Genomic DNA, 26465 nt, shown 5'->3' on the forward strand with positions numbered 1-26465 from the left:
TGTGCCACTAGGAGGTGCAATAGGGGGTGTCTGGACCTGAATCTCCTGCGATTGGCACTTGGCGTTGGGCTAGAGGGTCAAATGGTCAATGTCTCAGTGAGTGAGCGATTGGGTTCCCCTCTCTGCATGACGCCTGGTGTTGCTGCGGGAGGTCAGGGGGGTCACGGCCCGTCGTGGCGGGGGGGGGGGGGGGTCACGACGGGGCGGAGGGAGCGAGGCCGGATTGCCCTGGGGTTCGACGGTCTACTTACCCGTAACGCCGTCCTTCTTCCCCAGCAGCCAGAACTCGTCGAGCACGCTCAACACCTCGATGACATCACCCCCGAAGATGGGCAGCTCCTCGGAGACACTGGGGCGGAACTCGAAGACGGCGCGCACCAGGGATCCCGGCTCCATCCCGCGCTGCAACAAGGAACAACCGTCGTCACACATCGCGGAAACGGCAGCAAGCCAAACCGCGACACCGCGGCGCTTTGTATTCCCTCGAATACTGAGGATTACGGGGTGATCTAATCGAGACGTTTAAGGTGATTAAAGGGTTTGATGGGGTAGATAGAGCGAAACTATTTCCTCCGGTAAATCTTTTATTAGAACATAAGAATTAGGAGCAGGAGTCGGCCATTCGGCCCCTCGAGCCTGCTCCGCCACACGGCCCCTCGAGCCTGCTCCGCCAAACGGCCCCTCGAGCCTGCTCCGCCATTCAATAAGATCATGGCTGATCTTCGACCTCAACTCCACTTTCCCGCCCGATCCCCATATCCCTCGATTCCCCTAGAGCCCAAAAATCTATCGATCTCAGCCTTGAATATACTCAACGACTGAGCCTCCACAGCCCTCTGGGGCAGAGAATTCCAAAGATTCACAATCCTCTGAGTGAAGAAATTCCTCCTCATCTCAGTCCTAAATGGCCGACCCCTTATTCTGAGACTGTGACCCCTAGTTCTAGACTCCCCAGCCAGGGGAAACATCCTCTCAGCATCTACCCTGTCAATCTCACTCAGAATCTTAGATGTTTCAATGAGATCACCTCTCATTCTTCTAAACTCCAGAGAGTATCGGCCCATTCTACACAATCTTTCATGACGTCCCAAAGCGTTTTACAGCCAATGAAGTACTTTTTGAAGTGCAGTCACTGTTGTAATGTAGGAAACGCAGCAGCCAATTTGCGCACAGCAAGCTCCCACAAAGTGCCATGTGATAATGACCAGATCATCTGTTTTTTGTGATGTTGATTGAGGGATAAATATTGGCCAGAACACCGGGGAGAACTCCCCAGCTCTTCTTCGAAATAGTGCCGTGGGATCCGAGATGGCAGACGGGGCCTCGGTTTAACGTCTCATCCCAAAGGCGGCACCTCTGACAGTGCAGCACTCCCTCAGCACTGCACTGGAGTGTCGGCCTGGATTTGTTGTGCTCAAGTCTCTGGAGTGGGACTTGAACCCACTGAGCCATGGGTTGAAGCGCTAGACAGGCAGAGGGGTTTCGGGAGAGAATTCCAGAGTTTAGGGCCCAAGGACAGGAGGAACCTCAGCCACGATGCACCCATTGGTCGATCCAATAGCTCTGGTGGGGGGGCATTCCCTGTAGAGTGGTGGGGTCTCACGCACACACACACACGCAGTCACGTGAACTGAAACATACATCAAGCCCCGAGTGTAGAGCAGAAACTGGCAGCATTTCCCAGGGTAACGGGCAGAGTTTCCCGGGGGAATGGGCAGAGTTTCCCGGGGGAATGGGCAGAGTTTCCCGGGGGAATGGGCAGAGTTTCCCGGGGTAACGGGCAGAGTTTCCCGGGGGAACGGGCAGACGTTCCCGGGGGAATGGGCAGAGTTTCCCGGGGGAATGGGCAGAGTTTCATCGGGGTAACGGGCAGAGTTTATCGGGGGAATGGGCAGAGTTTCCCGGGCGAACGGGCAGAGTTTCCCGGGCGAACGGGCAGAGTTTCCCGGGGGAACGGGCAGAGTTTCCCGGGGGAACGGGCAGAGTTTCCCGGGGGAACGGGCAGAGTTTCCCGGGGGAACGGGCAGAGTTTCCCGGGGGAACGGGCAGAGTTTCCCGGGGGAATGGGCAGAGTTTCCCGGGGGAATGGGCAGAGTTTCCCGGGGGAATGGGCAGAGTTTATTGGGGTAACGGGCAGAGTTTCCCGGGGGAATGGGCAGACGTTCCCGGGGGAATGGGCAGAGTTTATTGGGGGAATGGGCAGAGTTTCCCGGGGGAATGGGCAGAGTTTCCCGGGGGAATGGGCAGAGTTTATTGGGGTAACGGGCAGAGTTTCCCGGGGGAATGGGCAGACGTTCCCGGGGGAATGGGCAGAGTTTATTGGGGTAATGGGCAGAGTTTCCCGGGGGAATGGGCAGAACTTCCCGGGGGTAATGGGCAGTTTCCCCTGGGGCAATGAGCAGAGTTTCCTGGGGCAATGGGCAGAGTTTCTCGGGGTAATGGGCATAGTTTCCCGGGGGGAATGGGTAGAGTTTCCCGGGGGGAATGGGCAGCATTTGCCGATGCCAGGAATGAAATCTCAGACTGCGCCAGCGCTCCGGCCGCTTTGACACCACACGCTGCCCGGGATTCCCAGGGCTGGAAACTCCCAGCTCCGCCGACACGCTCCCACCTTGGGCCAGTTTCCTGCCTCTGTCGAGGGGTCACTGACCCGACACTCTGAACAATGGCGAGCAACGTGAGGGCACTCCGTCCCTCCCGACACACACACACACACACACACACCGCTTCCCAATGGAAACGCTGGCAGCGACTCTCCTAACGTCTCTGGAACCTTCCTGCCTGACGGTTAGTTTTGTATTTAACCCATCACAGGCCCCCTGCCCACACCCGGGCTGTCCTTCAGCCTCGCCCCCCGTCTCTCTCTCCACCCTCCCCACCTGGCTGACACCAGCTAACCCCATGCAGACCGGAGACAGAATCTGGGGCAGCGTTGGTCAGTCTACCCGCAAAATGGTGCTCAGGTGATGCCCCTCCCCTCAGTCTTACAGCAGCCGATCGCATGTGCCTCTAGGGATCGGGTGAGATCTGGGACAGCCTGCGCTGTGATACTGCCCCCTCCCCCCAAGATCAAATAGCTCAGTGACGCTCGATGCCAAGACACAGGATGTCAGTGGAGAATAAACCCTCCGACAACAGCTTGTATTTATATAGCGCCTTTAGCGTAGTAAAACATCCCAAGGCCCTTCACAGGAGTGATTATCAGACAAAACTCGACACTGAGCCACCAAAAGCTTGGTGAGAGGTCGGTTTTAAGGAGCGTCGTACAGGAGGAGAGAGAGGCGGAGAGGTTTAGGGAGGGAATTCCAGAGCTCAGGGCCCAGGCAGCTGAAGGCACGGCCACCAATGGAAATCGCACGCTCGCGCACGCACTCTCACACACACGCACTCTCACACACACGCACTCTTGCACTCTCACACACACGCACACTCACACACACGCACTCTCACACACACGCACTCACTCTTGCACTCTCACACACACGCACTCTCACACACACCGCTGCCACTGCAGTTTGTTATCTCACGCTCAAAGCTCGCGATGCATTGAGTTTGAGCTGACGCACTCCAAACAACACAAAGCAGTCAACAGGAAAGTGAGGTGCGTCAGTCTGTCTCTGCAATCCACAGCGAACAAAACCAGTAAACAGGAGTAGCAGCACGGTGACAGATCCTCCTCAGCCCTGCTCCCGAACCACGGCCCTTTACATTGCAATTCAAGCCTGGCTTCCATTATTTCGTTCCTCCTCCCCCCCTGACTCTCGCTGGATTATGATGCCAGGGCTTTCAATCGCCCCCTCCACGGTCTGAACGCATCAGGAGTTGACTGGCTATTCTTCCACATAGTGCATCACCAACAAACCCAATCCCAGCCTCGCGCATCCTCTGTGAACACTTCCCAGCACAGTGAGAACGCTGGCTGATCTTTCTCTTCCCAACCCTCTTTCAAATAAGGATTACACTCCGATATAGCACATACCCCTCACTGTAACACTGATATACCCCACCCCCTCACTGTAACACTGATATACCCCACACCCCTCACTGTAACACTCCGATATACCCCACACCCCTCACTGTAACACTGATATACCCCACACTATAACACTGATATACCCCACACCCCTCACTGTAACACTCCGATATACCCCACACCCCTCACTGTAACACTGATATACCCCACACCCCTCACTGTAACACTGATATACCCCACACCCCTCACTGTAACACTCCGATATACCCCACACCCCTCACTAACACTGATATACCCCACACCCCTCACTGTAACACTGATATACCCCACCCCCTCACTGTAACACTCCGATATACCCCACACCCCTCACTGTAACACTGATATACCCCACACCCCTCACTGTAACACTGATATACCCCACACCCCTCACTGTAACACTGATATACCCCACACCCCTCACTGTAACACTGATATACCCCACACCCCTCCCTGTAACACTCTGATATACCCCACACCCCTCACTGTAACACTGATATACCCCACACCCCTCACTGTAACACTGATATACCCCACACCCCTCACTGTAACACTGATATACCCCACACCCCTCACTAACACTGATATACCCCACACCTCTCACTGTAACACTGATATACCCCACACCCCTCACTGTAACACTGATATACCCCACCCCCTCACTGTAACACTCCGATATACCCCACACCCCTCACTGTAACACTGATATACCCCACACCTCTCACTGTAACACACTGATATACCCCACACCTCTCACTGTAACACTGATATACCCCACCCCCTCACTGTAACACTCCGATATACCCCACACCCCTCACTGTAATACTGATATACCCCACACCTCTCACTGTAACACACTGATATACCCCACACCTCTCACTGTAACACTGATATACCCCACCCCCTCACTGTAACACTCCGATATACCCCACACCCCTCACTGTAACACTGATATACCCCACACCTCTCACTGTAACACACTGATATACCCCACACCTCTCACTGTAACACTGATATACCCCACACCTCTCACTGTAACACTGATATACCCCACACCCCTCACTGTAACACTGATATACCCCACACCCCTCACTGTAACACTGATATACCCCACACCCCTCACTGTAATACTGATATACCCCACACCCCTCACTGTAACACTGATATACCCCACACCCCTCACTGTAACACTCCGATATACTCCACACCTCTCACTGTAGCACTCTATATAACACGCACTGTTAATCGCTCCCTCCTTAATACAGGAACCACATACACCTCTTTTTATCTGTGTCACCAACTAATCCCAGAGCCGCTCAGCTCAGTCACTGAATAGAACTACATGGTATTTACAGAAACAGGCCATTCGGCCCAACTGGTCCATGCTGGTGTTTATGCTCCACTCGAGCCTCCTCCCACCCCTCTTCACCTCACCGTATCACCATGCCCTTCTATTCCTTTCTCCCTCATCTAGCTTCACATTCTCACCACTCTCTGGGTAAAGAAGTTTCTCCTGTGTCACCAACTGATCCCAGAACAGCTTGGGGGCAAGGTACTGACTTGGATAGAGAACTGGTTGGCAGACAGAAAGCAAAGAGTTGGAATAAATGGGTCTTTTTCCGAGTGGCAGGCAGTGACTAGTGGGGTACCGCAGGGATCGGTCCTAGGACCCCAGCTACTCACAATATATATATATAAATGATCTGGACAAGGGAACTAGATGTAATATCTCCAAATTTGCAGACGGCACAAAGCTGGGTGGGCGTGTGTGCTGTGAGGAGGATGCCGAGAAACTCCAGGATGATTTGGACATGTTGGGTGATTGGGCAGAAACATGGCAGATGCAATATAACGTGGATAAATGTGAGGTTATCCACTTTGGTGGCAAAAACAGGAAGGCAGATTATTATCTAAATGGCAATAGATTGGGAAAAGGGGAAGTGCAACGAGACTTGGGTGTCCTTGTGCACCAGTCGCTGAAGGTAAGCATGCAGGTGCAGCAGGCGGTTAAGAAGGCAAATGGTATGTTGGCCTTCGTAGCGAGAGGGTTTGAGTACAGGAACAAGGATGTCTTGCTGCAGTTGTACAGGGCCTTGGTGAGACCACATCTTGAGTATTGTGTGCAGTTTTGGTCACCTTATCTGAGGAAGGATGTTCTTGCCATGGAAGGAGTTCAGCAAAGATTCACCAGGCTGATACCTGGGATGGCAGGAATGACGTATGAGGAGAGATTGGGTCGATTGGGCTTGTACTCACTGGAGTTTAGAAGAATGAGAGGTGATCTCATTGAAACTTATAAAATTCTGACAGGACTGGACAGACTAGATGCAGGAAGGATGTTCCCGATGGTCAGGGAGTCCAGAACCAGGGGTCACAGTCTAAGGATAAGGGGTAAGCCATTTAGGACTGAAAATGAGGAGGAATTTCTTCACCCAGAGAGTGGTGAACCTGTGGAACACTTTACCACAGAAGGCGGTGGAGGCCAGTTCATTAAATATATTCAAGAAGGAGTTGGATATATTTCTTAAGGCTAAAGGGATCAAGGGGTATGGGGAGAAAGCAGGGACAGGGTACTGAATTTGGATGATCAGCCATGATCTCATTGAATGGCGGAGCAGGCTAGAGGGGCCGAATGGCCTACTCCTGCTCCTATCTTCCATGTTATGTTTCAGCTCAGTCACGGTATCACCCACTGACAGACCTGATATTGTAGCCCTGTTTGTCTTGTGAATCCAAGGATCTGCCCAATGACTGCTCAGCTGGTGAAGGCAGTGAATGATCGACGTACACCAGAGCGAGCCCGTGTTTAATCTCTGGTCCGTGCGGAGTTAGCCGACCTGAGGCGAGGCAGCTTTTGGGTCCATGACTGCTTGCCTCCGCCATCCCTGAGCTGGGAGGACACAACCAGGGTTAACTTGCTTTCAAATCTCTCCATGGCACTCGCCCCTCCCTATCTCTGTCACCTCCGCCAGCCCCACCACCCCGAGATCTCTGCGCTGCTCCAATTCTGGCCTCTTGAGCATCCCCGATTTTAATCGCTCCACCATTGGTGGCCGTGCCTTCAGCTGCCTGGGCCCTAAGCTCTGGAATTCCCTCCCTAAACCTCTCCGCCTCTCTCTCCTCCTTTAAGACGCTCCTTAAAACCGACCTTTGACCAAACTTTTGGTCACCTGTTCCAGTAACTCCTTATGTGGCTCAGTGTCAAATATTGTTTGATAATCGCTCCTGTGAAGCACCCTGGGATGTTTTACTATAAATGTTGTTGTTGTAACTAGTATCCAGTCCCCTCTTGCTGAAAACTACATTGGACAATAGGCAAGGGTGGGATTGGGGACAACTTCCTCGTTCTCGAACAGCCTGCCGACACTCACTGGGCTCAAATCACCGTGGCTGCAGTGTGCACCATCTACAAGATGCACTGCGGCAACTCGCCAAGGCTTCTTCAACAGTGCCTGAAGGGCAGCAGGCGCGTGGGAACACCACCGCCTCCAAGTCACACACCATCCTGACTTGGAAGTATATCGGCCGATCCTTCATCGTCGCTGGGACAATATCCTGGAACTCCCTCCCTAACAGCACTGTGGGAGCACCTTCACCACACGGACTGCAGCGGTTCAAGAAGGCGGCTCACCAACACCTTCTCAAGGGGCAACTAGGGATGGGCAATAAATGCCGGCCTTGCCAGCGACGCCCACATCCCATGAATGAATAAAGCAAAAGCTAATGGGACGACGTCAGGAAGTGAGCAGCTCCAGTAGAACTGGAACTTAGCATGAAGAGGAGGAGGAGGAGGAGGAGGGCGAGAGGAAAACTGGCAGCGAGAGGGGGGGAAAGAGACAGAAATCTTGATCCAATTTTTAGATTTTCTTCTCTTGTTGCTAAGTGCCAACAGTTTGTTTAGTTTGAGCTTCTAATTCAAACCATATTCATGTTGTAACATGCCAACACCACACTGGATGTTGAGCTGGAGCCAGTCACCCAATCCCATTGATTCTGCCTTTAGGAATTCCCGTCATCGCCCCCTTGAGCTGGGAGGCTGCTCCCGCTTTGTGTCTTTGCCCATTTCCAGCTCACTGGCGGAATAACTCATGCTCTATGGCGGGGGGGGGGGTCAATGTTCCCTCTCTTTTTTTTCGTGCACGGTCCTTTAACGGGCTGCGCGGCCCATTCAAATTTTCGCGCATGCGCGGTTTCTCCCGTGTAGTCCAAAGATGTGCGGGTTAGGTTGATTGGCTGTGATAAATTGACCCTTAGTGTTAGGAGGATTAAATACATGGGGTTACGGGGATCGGGTGGGATATGTGTCGGTGCAGGCTCGATGGGCCGAAATGGCCTCTATCTGTACTGTGGGGTTTCTGTGATTTCAAGCCGGTGACCGGCCTGCGCGGGAGCTTCAGACCATCGCGTGGCCGCGCAGCTGAACGGGAACGTTGACCCAGGGACGGTCATTACTCGGGGTACGGGGGGGGGGGGGGGGGGGGGGTCAGTCATTACTCTGGGTACGGGGAGGGGGGGACAGTCATTACTCGGGGTACGGGGGTGGGGGGACAGTAAGGTAGCAGTTATGTAACTAACCAATAATCCAGCGATCGTGAGTTCAAATCCCACCAGGGCAGTTTCAGAATTTGAATTCAGTCTTGAAATTAAAAAGTCTGCTATCAGCGACCACGAAACTACCGAATTGTCCTAAAAACCCACTGATTCACTGATGTCCTTTAGGGAAGGAAACCTGCCGTCCTTACCCGGTCTGGGCCTGTATGTGACTCCAGACCCACACCAACGTGGTTGACTCTTAACTGCCCTCTGAAGTGGCCGAGCCCCTCAACACCAACTTGTATTTATATAGCGCCTGTAATGTAGTAAAATGCCCCAAGATGCTTCACAGGAGGATTAGAAGACAAAAAATTTGACACCATGCCACATGACCGGAAAGCCCTGCAGCGGGTAGTCAAAACTGCCCAACGCATTACCGGCACCCGGCTACCGACCATAGAGCACATATACCAGAAACGCTGTCTACGGAGGTCACGGTCCATCGTCAAAGACCCTACCCACCCCAGCCACAGTCTGTTCGCCCTCCTGCCATCTGGGAGACGCTACAGATGCATTCGCACCCGTACGACCAGATTTAGGAACAGTTTCTTTCCCAGGGCTGTCATCCTACTGAACTCCACAAATAAACTCTAAAGCCTGCACATCTGCCAATGCACTTTATTAGGGTTATATTTATGTTAATGTATTACAAAGCCAAATGTATGTTGAATGTTTAAATGTCTTAATCCAAATGTACACTCTCGGGAGCCGCAAGCCTACATTTCGTTGTACTGCACTTGTGCACTAACAATGACAATAAAAGTTGATTTGATTTGATTTGATTTTGATAAGGATAAGGAGATATTACGGCAGGTGACCAAAAGCTTAGTCAAAGAGGTCGGTTTTAAGGAGCGTCTTAAAGGAGGAGAGAGAAGCGGAGAGGTTTATGGAGGAAATTCCAGAGCTTAGGGCCCAGGCAGCTGAAGGCACGGCCACCAATGGTGGAGCGATTGGAATCAGGGATGCTCAAGAGGGCAGAATTAGAGGAGCGCAGATATCTCGGGGGGTTGTGGGGCTGGAGGAGATTACAGAGATAGGGAGGGGCGAGGCCATGGAGGGATTTGAAAACAAGGATGACAATTTTGAAATCGAGGCGCTGCTTAACCGGGACTCAATGTAGGTCAGCGAGCACAGGGGTGATGGGCGAACGGGACTTGGTGCGAGTTAGGACACGGGGCAGCTGAGTTTTGGATGACCTCAAGTTTACGTAGGGTAGACTGTGGGAGGCCAGCCAGGAGTGCATTGGAATAGTCAAGTCTAGAGGTAACAAGGGCATGGATGGGGGTTTCAGCAGCGGATGAGCTGAGGCAAGGGCGGAAACGGGCGATGTTACGGAGGTGGATGTAGGCCGTCTTAGTTATGCTGCGGATATGTGGTCGGAAGCTCATTTCCGGGTCAAATATGACACCAAGGTTGCGAACAGTGTGGTTCAGCCTCAGACAGATGTTAGGGAGAGGGATGGAGTCAGTGGCTAGGGAACGGAGTTTGTGGCAGGGACCGAAAACAATGGCTTCGGTCTTCCCACTATTTAATTGGAGAAAATTTCTGCTCATCCAGAACTTGTCTGACAATTTAGAGACCGTGGAGGGGTCGAGAGAAGAGGTAGTGAGGTAGAGCTGGGTGTCGTCAGCGTACATGTGGAAACTGACGCTGTGTTTTCGGATGACGTCGCCATGGGGCAACATGTAGGTTAGAAATAGGAGGGGCCAAGGATAGATCCTTGGGGGACACCAGAGGTAACGATGCAGAAGCGGGAAGAGAAACTGTTGCAGGTGATTCTCTGGCTACGATTAGATAGATAAGAATGGAACCAGGCGAGTGCAGTCCCACCCAGCTGGACGACGGTGGAGAGGCGTTGGAGAAGGATGGAGTGGTCAACCGTGTCAAAGGCTGCAGACAAGTCGAGAAGGACGAGGACGGATAGTTTACCTTTGTCACAGTCACAAAGGCTGTCATTTGTGACTTTGACGAGAGCCGTTTCGGTACTGTGGCAAGGGCGGAAACCTGATTGGAGGGATTCAAACATGGAATTGCGGGAAAGATGGGCACGGATTTGGGAGGCGACAACACGTTCAAGGACTTGAGAGGAAAGGGAGGTTGGAGATGGGGCGGTAGTTTGCAAGGACGGAGGGGTCAAGGGTTGGTTTTTTTTGAGGAGCGGGGTGATGACGGCAGATCAGTTGTACTAAACGTCTACAAACTGCAACGGTTCAAGGCTGCGGCCCATCACCACTTTCTCAAAGGGGCAACTAGGGAAGGGCAACAAATGCCGGCCTTGCCAGCGACGCCCACGTCCCTCAGAATTAATTTTACAAAAGCTACCTACCAACCAGGCAAGGATTTCCCACTGGCCTTCGGGTTATAACTCAGGGACCATGATGGGGGTTAAAGGTTAAAGGGCAAAGTGCCAGAACACCTCATTTCCCCCTCAGTGTGTGGCGGTCACATGATGAGGTTAATATTTCGAGAAGAACTGCATCACCGGGTTTATGCAAGAAATGTCTGCCAGATACCCGGGGCTGGGGTTAGCCCCTCCCTGCCCCTCAATACAAACCATTCATTCCTCTGGCGTTTGTGGGATGTTAAGTGTGTGGAAGTCGGGTGAGGCCAGAATTGGTTAGGTGGCGATGCACCCACAGTTGAATAGCTGGCACAGTGTAACAATGGTCAGCATATTGCAAGAGGCAATCCACTGCACCAGGCACTTTGGGATGTTTTGGCATGTTCAGGGACTAAAGAAACACTGTAAAGGGGTACGGGTGGGGGCGATTCCTGAAGATGAGGCTTGCTGGGGAAGTTGATACAATAACTCACATTTATATAAGAGACTCCAACATAAACTTCCAAAGTGCTTTACAGATAGGAGTAATGAAAAATAGATGGCACAGAGAGAGAGATTGGGAGGGGGAACATCGGAACAGGAGGAGGCCATTCAGCCCCTCAAGCCTGTTCCGCCATTCAGTGAGATCCTGGCTGATCTGCGACCTAACTCCATCTACCCGCCTTTGGCCCATGTCCCTTAATACCTCTGGTCAACAAAAATCTATCAATCTCAGATTTAAAATTAACAATTGATCAATTATCATTTGTGGAAGAGAGTTCCAAACTTCTATCACCCTTTGTGTGTCGAAGTGTTTCCTAACTTCACTCCTGAAAGGTCTGGCTCTAATTTTTAGACTATCCCCCCTAGTCCTAGACTCCCCAACCAGCGGAAATACTGACTGAAGGCTGGGTCAAAGAGGTGGTTTTAAGGGGAGATTTTATTTTGAAAAGATGGGGAGACAGGAGCAAAACCGAGGTTTGGGCAGAGAGCCGGGCCGAGGTCCGAAACCCTGGCCACCAATTGCGGGTCGAAGGGATGGGGGGGGTTGTACAGAAGCCTGGAGTCAGGAACAGAGTGTGGAGGAAAGGACATAGCCCTGGAGACACTGCAGAAACAGGGTGAGGCTAGGCCACAAAGAAAGACTTGCATTTCTATAGCGCCTTTCACGACCTCAGGATGTCCCACAGCGCTTTACAGCCAATGAAGTATTTTTGAAGTGTAGTCACTGTTGTAATGTAGGAGACGCGGCAGCCAATTTGCACACAGCAAGATCCCACAAGCAGCAATCAGATAAATGGCCAGATCATCTGTTTTTAGGTGTTGGTTGAGGGAGAAATATTGGCCAGGACACCGGGGAGAACTCCCCTGCTCTTCTTCAAATAGGAGTTTTTACATCCACCCGAGAAGGCAGACGGGGCCTCGGTTTAACGTCTCACCCGAAAGATGGCACCTCTGACAGTGCAGCACTCCCTCAGCACTGCACTGGAGTGTCAGCCTGGATTTTTGTGCTCAAGTCTCTGGAGTGGGACTTGAACCCACAACCTTCTGACTCAGTGGCGAGGGTGCTACCCACTGAGGGACTTCTAGACACAAGTCTTGGGTTTAATGCACTGGAGGAGAAAAAGTGGGGGGGGGTTTGCTTGTATAAGGCATGGGGTGGGGCAGTGATGGGCGAGTGGGAGTTACTGTGAGACACAAAACATGCAACGGAGTTTTGGACAAGGTGGAGTGCGGGAGGCCAGCGAGGGGAGTGTTAAAATGGTCGGGTCTGGAGGGGACGAAGGAATGGGTGTAGAAGGGTTTCAGAGGCAGGTGGGCTGGGGTACAGTCAAATGTTTGGGATGTAACGGGGCTGGGAGCAGGCAGTCATCTGACGGAGAGGATGTGGGGGTTAGGGCTCAGCTCAGGGTGAGGGGGCTGTCCGAAATGACAAATGGTCTGGTTCAGCCCGAGAGGGTGGCCAGGGAGAAGGATGGCATCGGTGGGATACGGGTCCATAGGAGGAGGAGGAGGAGGAGGAGGAGGAGGGGGGGGGACGGAGGGGGGGGACGGAGGAGAGAAGGAGGAGGGGGACGGAGGCGAGAAGGAGGAGGAGGGGGCCGGAGGAGGGGACTACTTGGATATGCACATGAAGTGTTGTAACCTACAAGGCTACAGACCAAGAGCTGGAAAGTGGGATTAGGCTGGATCGCTCTTTGTTGGCCGGCATGGACAAGATGGGCCGAATGGCCTCCTTCTGTGCTGTAAATTTCGATGATTCTATGAGTGGAAAGAAGGAAGAGGGCAGTTGTGTGGGGCAATTTCCCAGACAGAATCCCTGGGAACAGTCGAGCTCGACACTGACGGAGCTGCACAAAGCTCCAGAATTCAGAGTCTGGGCCCTAAAGAGAAAAGCGAGGAATGATCTGTCCGAGGCTCCCATCACAGCACAGAGGGCAGCATCTCGAGAGACACTTCCCGCAAACCCTGCATCCCCCCAGGAATGGCGGATTATAGAAGCAGGCCTGGTGGGTGAAGGGGTAAAGGAGGGAGGGGGAGAAATGCATCACTTTCCCTCCCTCTTCCTAAACACTGCTCCGATATTCCTGCTAGAAGATCAATACAAGGGCCTGGAGTGGTGTTCAATCCGCCCACATGGATCTGGAAAACATTAGCGTCACTTTAATCTCAGGGGAGGGGGATTTGGGGGTTAGAGTTCGTATCTGCATCCTTAAAGGACTGAAGGGTTTCGAGGAGTTCAGTCGATGCAAAACCCATCTCTTTAAACGTTGACATTTACTCACCCACTCTCCCACATCCAACTCACATTCCACCAACTCCCTGCCACATTCCAGCTCACCAACCCCTGGAAAAAGGCTCTCGTTCTCCCCCCATCCTCAGTTCAACTTCCAAGTTTCACATTCGGAACTGAGGCAGTCCAACAAAGAGGCCTGGGCCGAAATAACAAGAGCATTGGAGAGAGAGAGAGAAAAAAATTAAAAAGAAAGAATTTATAAAGCGCTTTCTTTCTTTTACGACGACATGTCACAAAGCACAATGAAATACTTTTTGGAGTGTAGTCACTGTTGTAATGTAGGAATCGCAGCAGCCACTTTGCGCACAGCAAGCTCCCACAGTCAGCAATGTGATAACGACCAGATAATCTGTTTTAGTGATGTTGGTTGAGGGATAAATACTGGCCCCAGGACACCGGGGAGAACTCCCCTGCTCTTCTTCAAAATAGTGCCATGGGATCTTTTACGTCCACCTGAGAGAGCAGACGGGGCCGCGGTTTAACAGCTCATCTGAAAGACGGCACCTCCGACAGTGCAGCACTCCCTCAGCACTGCACTGGGAGTGTCAGCCTGGATTTTGTGCTCGAGTCTCTGGAGTGGGACTTGAACCCACAACCTTCTGAGTCAGAGGCGAGAGTGCTGCCCAGTGAGCCACGGCTGACACGATTGTCGACCAGGGATATCAAGATAACTCCCTCCTCCTCTTCAAATGGTGCCGTGGGATCTTTAACATCCACCCGATCCCTCTAACAGTGCAGCACTCCCAGAGTACGGCACCGGATCGCGTTCCCTCAGACAGTGCAGCACTCCCCGAGTACGGCACCGGACCGCGTTCCCTCTGACAGTGCAGCACTCCGAGTACGGCACCGGACCGCCTTCCCTCTGACAGTGCAGCACTCCCCGAGTACGGCACCGGACCGCCTTCCCTCTGACAGTGCAGCACTCCCCGAGTACGGCACCGGACCGCCTTCCCTCTGACAGTGCAGCACTCCGAGTACAGCACCGGGCCGCGGTTAGGAGCCCAAGTCCTGTAGCGGGGTTTGAAGCTAAAACCTTCTGACTCCAAAGGGACAGTCCGACTAATTGAGCCACACTGGCACAAGGTGTAATAGCTGCAAGTAGGCACAACTTGAGGTCAGTTAGTGGTTCTCTACCTTCCTCCCCAAGGTTAGAAAGAACCAGCAGCAAATGGTTGGCTTTCTTTCTCTTTGATCCTGAGAGAGAGAGAGAGAGAGAGAGAGAGAGAGAGAGAGAGAGAGAGAGAGAGAGAGAGAGAGAGAGCGAGCCACCTTAAACCCCAGCGTGCGACCCACCAGAGACTTTCTTTAAACAAAACAGATCTCCCCTCGCATTGCTAACGTCGGACAGGAAGTCACCTGGCACATACAGGACGGGCACAGGGTACACAAGACTTTCAAAACAGTACCAGCCGCTCTCCCACCGAGAGTGAAGAGCAAGGCTAGACTTCAGGTGAAGCAGGGCTCGAGGGCGTTCCTCCAATTCTGGCCTCTTGAGCATCCCCGATTTCCTTCGCTCCACCATTGGTGGCCGTGCCGTCAGCTGCCTGGTCCCTGAGCTCTGGAATTCCCTCCCTAAACCTCTCCGCCTCTCTCTCCTCCTTTAAGACGCTCCTTAAAACCGACCTCTTTGACCAAGCCTTTGGTCACCTGTCCTAATATCTCCTTATGTGACTCGGTGTCAAATTTTGTTTGATAATCGCTCCTGTGAAGCGCTTTGGGACGTTTTACTGCTTTAAAGGCGCTATATAAATGCAAGTTGTTGTTGCGTGGCTCAGCAGGTTTGCAGGCGGTGCATTAGCTCCTGTGGGAGCCTCACCTATTTAACCGTCCATTGCAATTCTGTCAGTTTTACAATCGGCCCATTGGGGCAGCAACCTTCTCTTGTCCTCAATCCCGAACCCTCGTGTCAAACGGCCAGTGTTAATCCAGCTTCACCCTGTTGTGCTTCGTGAGGTTAAGTTTGAAAAACAAAAAAAAAGACACTGTTGGAATTCTTTCAGCGGTGTCCACGTTCTCTTGGAGTTACTCACCACCTCCCCAGGGGAACACCAGGCCAAAAGGACACGCAGCTGTGTTAGGTTTGGAACCAGACACTATAAACAGATGGAGAAATCGCATTGCTCGCCCCCTTAGGAGTCCCATCAACGAACCTTCAACCAACTACACAGGCTAGTGACCAACACCCCACCCCCCAAGGTGTGACCTGGGTCGATGTGCTTCTCTCTCTCTCACATCTTCTCCAGACACGAGAGGGAATCATCAGCCAGAGGTTCAACAACTGGCTGCCCCCTCGTGACTTCTGGTCTGAAAGCCCAGAAGGTTCGCACTACGGCCTCCGTCTCTCTTAGCTACGGTGTCACTCTTGGCCTTGGGGAGACTGTAGGAACTGGGAGAATGCGGAGAGGTTTTTCCTCCCCTCCTGTCGACTCTGTGCTGAGGTACAGGATCGCAGGTGCCCTCCCAGTGAACATCGTGCATTATATGAGTGTTGGTACCGAGAGTCACTGTAACCATGGAGGCACAGCCTTGTCCTTGTGGGATCTGTGCACACTCCCGCACACTCCCGCACACACTCACACTCACACTGTCTCTCTCTCTCACGCGTACACACTCCCGCACATGCACTCCAGAAAGAATCACTGGAGAGTGAGAATCTAATCCTCAGGAGCAAAGACTAACTGTAGTGGCCCCATCGGCTAAGTCACTACACAATGGGGATGGGGCACAGGATCTTGCTCGTCCCTTTGGTGTCATGCAGTGGCTCAGTGGGCAGCACTCTCGCCTCTGAGTCAGACGGTTGTGGGTTCAAGTCCCACTTCAGAAACTCAAGCCATAATCCAAGCTGACACTCCCAGTGCAGTGCTGAGGGAGTGCTGCACTGTCGGAGGTGCCGTCTTTCGGATGAGACGTTAAACCGAGGCCCCGTCTGCGCTCTCAGGTGGATGTAAAAGATCCCGCGGCACTATTTAAAGAAGAGCTGGAGAGTTATCCCCGGTGTCCTGGGGCCAATATTTATCCCTCAATCAACATCACTAAAACAGATGATCTAGTCATCAATGTTCCCCCTAATTGTTTTTTGGGTGCGGAGCCTCTTTAACTGGCTGCGCGGCCCATTCAGTTTCACGCATGCGCGAAATTTAACACTGGAAAAGCCAGTCCCGGGCTGTGCAGGACCGGCAGAGTGTGCGGCCGCACAGCTTAGAGGGAACATTGCTGGTCATTATCACACTGCTGTTTGTGGGAGCTTGCTGTGCGCAAATTGGCTGCCGCGAATCCTACAGTCGGTCATCACCATTCAGGACACATGCCCAAGAGGGCAGTCTGTGTTAACCAATCGCAAAGGAGCCTCAACAATAGGCTTGAGACCTGGAGCTACAGGGGAGAGAGGCGAGAGAGAAAAGGAGAGAAAGGGAGAAAGAGAGGAGAGAGAAAGGGAGAGAGGGGAGAGAGAGAGAAGAGAGGAGAGAGAAAGGGAGAGAGAGAGAAGAGAGAGAAAGGGAGGTGAGAGAGAAAAGAGAGGAGAGAGTGAGAGACAGAAAAGAGAGGAAGGAGGGCAGCACGGTGGCATAGTGGTTAGCACTGTTGCCTCACAGCGCCAGGGACCCGGGTTCGAATCCGGCCTTGGGTGACTGTCTGTGTGGAGTTTGCACATTCTCTCCGTGTTTGCGTGGGTTTTCTCTGGGCGCTCCGGTTTCCTCCCACAGTCCAAAGATGTGCGGGTTAGGTTGATTGGCTATGATAAATTGACCCTTAGTGTTAGGGGGGATTAAATACATGGGGTTACGGGGATAGGGTGGGATATGTGTTGGTGTAGGGGTTACGGGGATCGGGTGGGATATGTGTCGGTGCAGGCTCGATGGGCCGAAAATGGCCTCTATCTGCACTGTGGGGTTTCTGTGATTTCTGTGAAAGAGAGAGGAGAGAGATAAAGAAAAAGGAGGGGAGCGAAGTGGAAGAGAGAGAGAGAAAAAGAGAGAGAAAGATAGAGAGACAAATAAAGAGGATGGAGAGAGGAAACTGCGAGGAGGTTCTGGCTCCTGAGCATTCACTTACCCCCTGTAGGTGTGTCAATGTCGGGCGTGGACAAGCTCAGGATTGTCTCTACTGCCTCCCATGTTCGAATAGCCAACTGATGGCCACTGCCTGGGCTCATAGGGGAAGTTTACTCGGGCAAATGACACGCGCCACCGGGTGCAGCCCGCAACGTAGTAAAGAGACACGTCGCTCGGGAGATCGAGTGGGACTCCAGCAGCAGCTGTAGGGAGTCACAGTGCGGTGTGCTGCTCTCTGCCTTGGTTGAGATACGAGCATGTCATAACAAGTAAAGGGCTCTCAACCTCCCTGCTCACATTCCCCAGCATCCAGCTCTTACCTGCCCTCGATCAGAGGCTCATTCACACAAACCACGATCAGCATGTCTGCCTCTCTCTCGCTCTGGATCGGGAGCTTCAGGAGACGGCCAATCAGACTCCTTCTTGCGGAGAGCATACGTGGTTTATCTTTCTCTACACCAGCAGTTTTCAAACTAGGCGGTACCCTAGGCTCTCAGCCATGGCTCAGTGGGTCACACTCTCGTTTCTGAGTCAGAAGGTCATGGGTTCAAGTCCCACTCCAGAGAACTAAATCCAGGCCGACACTCCCAGTGTAGTACTGAGGGAGTGCTGCACTGTCGGAGGTGCCGTCTTTCGGATGAGACGTTAAACCGAGGCCCCGTCTGCTCTCTCAGGTGGACGTGAAAGATCCCGTGGAACTATTCAAAGAAGAGCAGGGGGAGTTCTCCCCGGTGTCCTGGGCCAATATTTATCCCTCAACCAACATCACTAAAAACAGATGATCTGGTCATCATCACATTGCTGTTTGTGGGAGCTTGCTGTGCGCAAATTGGCTGCCGCGTTTCCCACATTACAACAGTGACCACGCTTCAAAAAGTACTTCATTGGCTGTAAAGTGCTTTGGGACGTCCTGAGGTCAGGAAAGGCGCTATAGAAATGCAAGTTCTTTCTTTCTGGAGCGAGTCCGGGGATCATCAGCTTCCTGTATTGTTGACTTACCCACACATTATTTCTGACGTTGTACTGAAAAGATTTTCTACCATGCAAAAACAACTTATATTTATACAGCGCCTTTAACGTAGTAAAACGTCCCGCAGTGCTTCACAGGAGCGATTATCAAACAAAATTTGACATCGAGCCACATCAGGAGATATTAGGGACAGGTGAGCAAAAGCTCGGTCAAAGAGGTAGGTTTTAAGGAGCGTCTTGAAGGAGGAGAGAGAGGCGGAGAGGTTTAGGGAGGGAATTCCAGAGCTTAGGGCCCAGGCAGCTGAAGGCACGGCCGCCAATGGTGGAGCGATTAAAATCGAGGATATGCAAGAGGCCTGAATTGGAGGAGCGCAGAGATCTCGGGGGGGCGCTGTGGGGCTGGAGGAGGTTACAGAGATAGGGAGGGGCGAGGCCATGGGGGGATTTGAACACAAGGATGAGAATTTTAAAATCGAGGCGTTGCCGGGCTGGGAGTCAATGTAGGTCAGCGAGCACAGGGGGTGACGGGTGAACGGGACTCAGTGCGAGTTACGACACGGGGCAGCCGAGTGTTGGATGAGTTGAGGTTTACGGAGGGTGGGAGATGGGGGGCCGACCCGGAGGAGTGTCGGAATAGTCGAGTCCGGAGGTGGCAAACGCAGGGATGAGGGTTTCAGCAGCGGATGAGCTGAGGCAGTTGTGGAGACAGGCGATGTTATGGAGGTGGGAATAGACGGTCTTGGTGATGGAGCGGTCATCTCAGGGTCAAATAAAAGGAAATGAGGGGGCTCAGTGTGAGACAACATGAGGAAACATTCTTATTTAACTAAGCGAGTTGTTGTGATCTGGAACGCGCTGCCTGAAAGGGCGGTGGAAGCAGATTCAATAGGAACTTTCAAAAGGGAATTGAATATATAGCTGAAAAAGTATAATTTGCAAGGCTGTGGGGAAAGAGCAGGGGGAGTGGGACTAATTGGAAAGCTCTTTCAAAGAGCCGGCACAGGCCTGATGGGCCAAATGGCCTCCTTCTGTGTGGTATCATTCTATGATCTCTGTCTGCCGCGCTTTCCCCACTGCAAGCTGTAGGACGAGATACAAAATTGTTTCTCATGTATAAAAAACACGCCGGGAGTTGAGAAGAGGAAATTTAATCAACGCACGACACAGATCTAGGAAAGGCTTTAATGACAGCACACAGAGTGGGCACCATCCAGCGCTGGAGAGAGAGCAGAACAATGAGCGGGCTTCGGCCGTCCCGACATTAATTGGTGCCCTGACAGATCTCTCCAGGGCGTCATTTAATTTGGCTTTCATGTTGAAGAGTAGGAAGCTTTTTAAATCAGCGCCGAATTATTCAGCGCTGCTCTTTTCTTCCCCCTCCATGACCGCAGCGGAGCTTGGCTTCGACGTGCTGCTTCCTCCCACTCAACAGCCCCAGTCTGTGGTGAAAGTGGGACATTCCCCTTCCCCGGCTCCGATTCTCTTCCCCTCCCCTGAAGGTGCTGGCCCCTTCCTAGGCGCGGGGGAGGTGGGGGGAAAGGGAATAAACTGCTAGCAGTTCCTCCCTTAACCTCTCCCCAGTGGCCCAATGCGTGCCCAGGCAGCGAGCATCCATCGGCAATCCAACTGTGGAAGGCTTCACATGCAAGCCCAATACCCCCCACCGAGAGAGAGAGAGAGACAGAGACACACAGGTCACTAGGTAATGAACAAGAGTAGGAACCATGGCCAAACTCCCCCCGCCCCCCACACAACTCTGAGGCACCGAATTCTATTTTACCAGCCCACAGCCATCCCAGAATCAATCCAATCACTCCGCCCAGACTGGGGATTGAACCTGGGGTCTTACTAGTCTGTGCGACTGAGCTTCTCACCCACTGAGCTGGAGAGTGGGGCAGTGGGCACGAGCAGCTTGGGCTCGGCAGCGATGCTCCCCCTGGTTGGATAGCTTGCTAAGCCAGTTCAGACACAAGAAATGGTTACTCGACCAGATAGCAGACGTCTGAAACTGTACCGCAGCATCGCCACGAGACTACGCGAGGGACACTGGCTGATTTTATTCCCTCCCTCACCCACTGCTGCTCAGTACTGCGCTAGCCGAGACTTGAGCCCACAATCCAGGCTGACACTCCTGTGCAGTACTGAGGGAGTGCGGCACTGTCGGAGGGGCAGTACTGAGGGAGTGCGGCACTGTCGGAGGGGCAGTACTGAGGGAGTGCGGCACTGTCGGAGGGGCAGTACTGAGGGAGTGCGGCACTGTCGGAGGGGCAGTACTGAGGGAGTGCGGCACTGTCGGAGGGGCAGTACTGAGGGAGTGCGGCACTGTCGGAGGGGCAGTACTGAGGGAGTGCGGCACTGTCGGAGGGGCAGTACTGAGGGAGTGCGGCACTGTCGGAGGGGCAGTACTGAGGGAGTGCGGCACTGTCGGAGGGGCAGTACTGAGGGAGTGCGGCACTGTCGGAGGTGCCGTCTTTCAGATGTGACGTTAAACCGAGGCCCCGTCTGCTCTCTCAGGTGGATGTAAAAGATCCCACGGCCACTATTTTGAAGAAGGGCAGGGGAGTTCTCCCCAGAGTCAGGGAGGTTATGATGGAGCTGTACAAAACGCTGGTAAGGCCACAGCTGGAGTACTGTGTGCAGTTCTAGTCACCTCACTATAGGAAGGATGTGATTGCTTTGGAGAGGGTGCAGAGAAGATTCACCAGGATGTTACCTGGGATGGAGCGCCTCAGCTATGAAGAAAGACTGAACAGGCTGGGGTTGTTTTCCTTGGAGCAAAGAAGGCTGAGGGGGGACCTGATTGAGGTGTACAAAATGATGAGGGGCATAGATAGGGTAGATAAAGAGGAACTTTTCCCCTTAGTAGGGGGGTCAATAACAAGGCGGCATAGATTCAAGGTAAGGGGCAGGAGGTTTAGAGGGGATTTGAGGAGGAACTTTTTCACCCAGAGGGTGGTTGGAGTCTGGAACTCACTGCCTGAAAAGGGTGGTAGAGGCAGGAACCCTCACAACATTCAAGAAGCATTTGGATGAGCACTTGAAATGCCATTGCATACAAGGCTATGGACCAAATGCTGGAAAATGGGATTAGATTGGACAGGGCTTGATGGACGGCGCAGACACGATGGGCCGAAGGGCCTCTTTCTGTGCTGTATAACTCTGACTCCTGGGGCCAATATTTATCCCTCAACCAACATCACAAACAGATTGTCTGGTCATTATCACATTGCTGTTTGTGGGAGCTTGCTGTGCGCAAATTGGCTGCTGCGTTTCCCACATTACAACAGTGACCACACTACAAAAAGTACTTCATTGGCTGTAAAGTGCTTTGGGACGTCCGGTGGTCGTGAAAGGCGCTATAGAAATGCAAGTCGTTCTTTTACAGCGGAAAATGAAACCCATGCAGCTTTTGAAATGCCAGTGTGCCCGTGTTCTTTGTACTCCTCACTGTGTGGGCCCCCCCCGCCCCCTAGTGCCTGTACGGCTTTACTTGTGCCCTGGTCTCTCTCTTGTTGAGGTCATCCAAAACTCGGCTGCCCCGTTTCCTAACTTGCACCAAGTCCCGTTCATCCATCACCCCTGTGCTTGCTGACCTACATTGGCCATGCCTCGATTTCAAAATTCTCATCCTTGTTTTCAAATCCCTCCATGGTCTCGCCCCTCCCCATCTCTGTAACCTCCTTCAGCCCCACAACTCCACGCCCCCCCACCCCGAGATCTCTGCGCTCCTCCAATTCTGGCCTCTTGAGCATCCCTGATTTCCATCGCTCCACCATTGGCGGCCGTGCCTTCAGCTGCCTGGGCCCCGAGCTCTGGAATTCCCTCCCTAAACCTCTCTGCCTCTCTCTCCTCCTTTAAGGCGCTCCTTAAAACCTACCTCCTTGACCAAACTTTTGGTCACCTGCCCTAATATCTCTTTATGTGGCTCGGTGTCAAATTTTGTTTGATTTACGCTCCTGTGAAGCACCTTGGAACGTTTCACTATATAAATACAAGTTGTTGTTGTTGCACAGACTGTGTGTAACTCGAACTTGCCATTTGCGAGCATTCCCCACAATGACCCATCAATTAAACATCATCTCTCTGGCTAGGATTGCAATCAAGCCTGAACTCAGCCCAGCTCCTCACAGGCCAATATTTAGATCTGATACTGAGAGAGTGACACAGCCTCACAAACATCACCTCCTCCGGCCTGCACTCCTCCTCACATCAGCTTCCTGTCAACCTCGCCAGGGCTGAATGGCAGCTTTCAAAACCAGTCCTTTATTTTTGGATCATAAAAAACATTTTTTCCATCTATATAAATATCACGCTCATTGAAGTGAAAGATGCCAATGTTGATGAATGGAATATCTTTCTGCTTTTGTACACAAGGTCCCATCAAACACTCCCAGGGCAGGTACAGCACGGGTTAGATAGAGTGTAAAGCTCCCTCTACACTGTCCCATCAAACACTCCCAGGGCAGGTACAGCACGGGTTAGATACAGAGTAAAGCTCCCTCTACACTGTCCCATCAAACACTCCCAGGGCAGGTACAGCACGGGTTAGATACAGAGTAAAGCTCCCTCTAAACTGTCCCCATCAAACACTCCCAGGGCAGGTACAGCACAGGTTAGATACAGAGTAAAGCTCCCTCTACACTGTCACATCAAGAGCCAGAGAAAAGGGGGAATGAGGAGAGAGCCTCCACCCAGCCCCCCGGCCCTGGTCTATCCTGCCAACAGCTCACATGCCTTTGCGGTTAGGTACAATAGTGGTTTTGAATGCTGGATTTGCAGTATAATGCAGGCAGCCTCCGCAGAGACCAGCTCTCACCCGATGTGCTGACTCAGTTTCCCCTGGGCCCAGATCCAGCACTGAAGGCACCACGGGCCGAGATCACGGCTGCTGTGTTCCTGCAGATTACCCGCTCCCATTTTTTTGGGCTCTCTGACGTTGCCAAGGGTTAAGCAGCCAGCGAGGCCGGCAACCTGCCAATGGTGAAACCAAACACAGTGGGCAAGGCCCACGGGCGAAGTGACCCACGAGTGCCACATCCACACCGGCCTGTGCTCAGGGATCAGGTTCTGGGTTGGCAATCCCCGGCTCCACACCATGGCAGAGGCAGAGATCCTGCCCGTTGTATCTCACGGCGCCTCGGTTACCACCCACCCCCGCGCCCCCCCCCCAGCAACCAGGAGTGGGAATCCTCGCTCATTCTAGTCCCCTCGCCCAGGGGAGGTTGATTGTAGGACCCCCCCATCCCTCCCACTGCCCTGGCGGAGATCAGCTGACCACCATATACAGGACACTCTCTTAACCGGCACCTAAAATAACCGGAAATCTCTGTTAACCGGCAAAATTCAGGAGTAGGTTCAGGTAAGTTTTGCTTCATATTAGTGGCAGTTCCTGGATCTGTGGCTGTGTAACTGGGGGTTCGTGCACTTGTTGCTAAGCAACAGGGATGCTTGGTCTGTGGCCGGAGTTCCTGCACATGTTGCTAAGCAACAGGGAAGCCTGGATTTGTTGCTGTGTACAGCGCTCTCGTACCTTTTAACTATATCTCTCTGTAATCCGGACTTTTTGATAAACCGGCACCACGCCGGTCCCATTGGTGCCGGATAATAAAGAGAGTTGCCTGTATGTGAAGGAGAGGCTCATATAGATGCCTGTCCACGATGTCACTCCTCTTCCCTCGGAGCTGGTGAGCGTGGCCTCCTCCCCAACCCCGGGCGAGAGTCAGAATCATTCCACCTTTGCCCGGTGCAGTGCACTGGCACACTGACACACTGGGCCACTGCAAGATTACTTCAAAAAGGAAAGAGCGAGCTTGCATTTAAACAGCGCCTTTCACAAGGGTCGAGGTGAAGGGTGAGCAGGACTTGGCGCAAGGGGCAGGCTGATGGGGAATGTCAGACTTTACCTCGAGGGGGCTGGAATACAAGTGTGAGGAATTGATGCTTCAGTTGTTCGGAGCCTTGGTCAGACCCCACCTGGAGTCACCGGGTTCGGTTCTGGGCACCGCACCCCAGGAAGGAGATGTTGTGTACTGGTGGGTACAGGGGTACAGCACAGAGTCACCAGAATGATAGCGCGGTTTAAAGGGTTACATTACAAGGGCAGGTTGCATAAATTTGGTCTGCATTCCTTCGAGTTTAGAAGGTCGAGGGGTGATCTGATTGACGTCTTGAAAATGACGGAGGAATTCAGAAGGGCAGATACAGAAAAGCTATTTCCTCTGGTTGCAGGGGAGGGGAAGGGGGGGTCCAGATGAAGGGGGCAAAATCTGAGAATTAGAGCCAGGCCGCTCAGGGGTGATGTCAGGAAGCACTTCTTCACACAAAGGGTGGTGGAAATCGGGAACTCTCTCCCCCAAAAAGCTGTTGAGACCAGGGGTCAATTGACACTTTCAAGACTGAAATCGATAGATTTCTGTTGGGCATCGAGGGATATGGAGCAAAGGCAGGTAAATGGAGTCGAGGTGCGGATCAGCCATGATCTGATTGCGTGGTGGAACAGGCTCGAGGGGCTGAATGGCCTCCTGCTGTTCCTATGATGTGTTCTCAGTGGCCTGTGGCAGCACATGTGCAGCTATCACACGCAGTACAACAGCCCCATCTAGTTTGGCTCCAGTCCCTCTCCCATCTCCCTCGCACTTCATTACCCGACAGATGGCGAGCGACTGCACAGACATGACACCATCCCTCGGAGTTTGGTAAATTGCAAGGTGGATCTGGGAGGGTCCTAATACGACGCTCAGTTTAACTTCGAAATACATCCAGCAATGTAATTACAGATTCTGTCCTCAAGCTGGGTTGTGTCTGGATGGCATTTTCAGCTGAATAACACTCGAGTGTATTATAGATAGGCCTGTCCCTGTATAACACTGGGGTACAGGCCTGTCCCTGTACAACCCTGGGGTACAGGCCTGTCCCTGTATAACGCCGGGGTACAGGCCTGTCCCTGCATAACACTGGGGTACAGGCCTGTCCCTGTATAACACTGGGGTACAGGCCAGTCCCTGTATAACACGGGTACAGGCCTGTCCCTGCATAACACTGGGGTACAGGCCTGTCCCTGCATAACACTGGGGTACAGGCCTGTCCCTGTATAACACGGGGGTACAGGCCTGTCCCTGTATAACACTGGGGTACAGGCCTGCCCCTGTATAACCCTGGGGTACAGGCCTGTCCCTGCATAACACTGGGGTACAGGCCTGTCCCTGTATAACACTGGGGTACAGGCCAGTCCCTGTATAACACGGGTACAGGCCTGTCCCTGCATAACACTGGGGTACAGGCCTGTCCCTGTATAACACGGGGGTACAGGCCTGTCCCTGTATAACACGGGGGTACAGGCCTGTCCCTGTATAACACGGGGGTACAGGCCTGTCCCTGTATAACAGGGGGGTACAGGCCTGTCCCTACATAACACTGGGGTACAGGCCTGTCCCTGTATAACACGGGGGTACAGGCCTGTCCCTGTATAACACTGGGGTACAGGCCAGTCCCTGTATAACACGGGTACAGGCCTGTCCCTGCATAACACTGGGGTACAGGCCTGTCCCTGTATAACACTGGGGTACAGGCCAGTCCCTGTATAACACTGGGGTACAGGCCAGTCCCTGTATAACACTGGGGTACAGGCCAGTCCCTGTATAACACTGGGGTACAGGCCTGCCCCTGTATAACACTGGGGTACAGGCCTGTCCCTGTATAACACTGGGGTACAGGCCAGTCCCTGTA

The 26465-nt window shown here is 52.8% G+C and overlaps 1 protein-coding gene across 2 annotated transcripts in view; it reads right to left on the reverse strand.

The window, feature by feature from the left end:
- Positions 1-26465, reverse strand: part of dnmbp (dynamin binding protein) — a 120279-nt gene that overhangs the window by 87524 nt on the left and 6290 nt on the right. For both annotated transcript variants that reach the window (XM_085994205.1, XM_085994204.1), the window contains exon 2: positions 252-402. In XM_085994205.1, the coding sequence (XP_085850331.1) occupies positions 252-396 (145 nt within the window). In that variant the 5' untranslated portion in view covers positions 397-402. The remainder of the gene's footprint in view (positions 1-251; positions 403-26465) is intronic.

This window comes from Somniosus microcephalus, chromosome 8 (assembly GCF_052327205.1).
Source record: "Somniosus microcephalus isolate GS21.2 chromosome 8, FLI_Smic_1.0, whole genome shotgun sequence".
NCBI classification, from domain to species: Eukaryota; Metazoa; Chordata; class Chondrichthyes; order Squaliformes; family Somniosidae; genus Somniosus; species Somniosus microcephalus.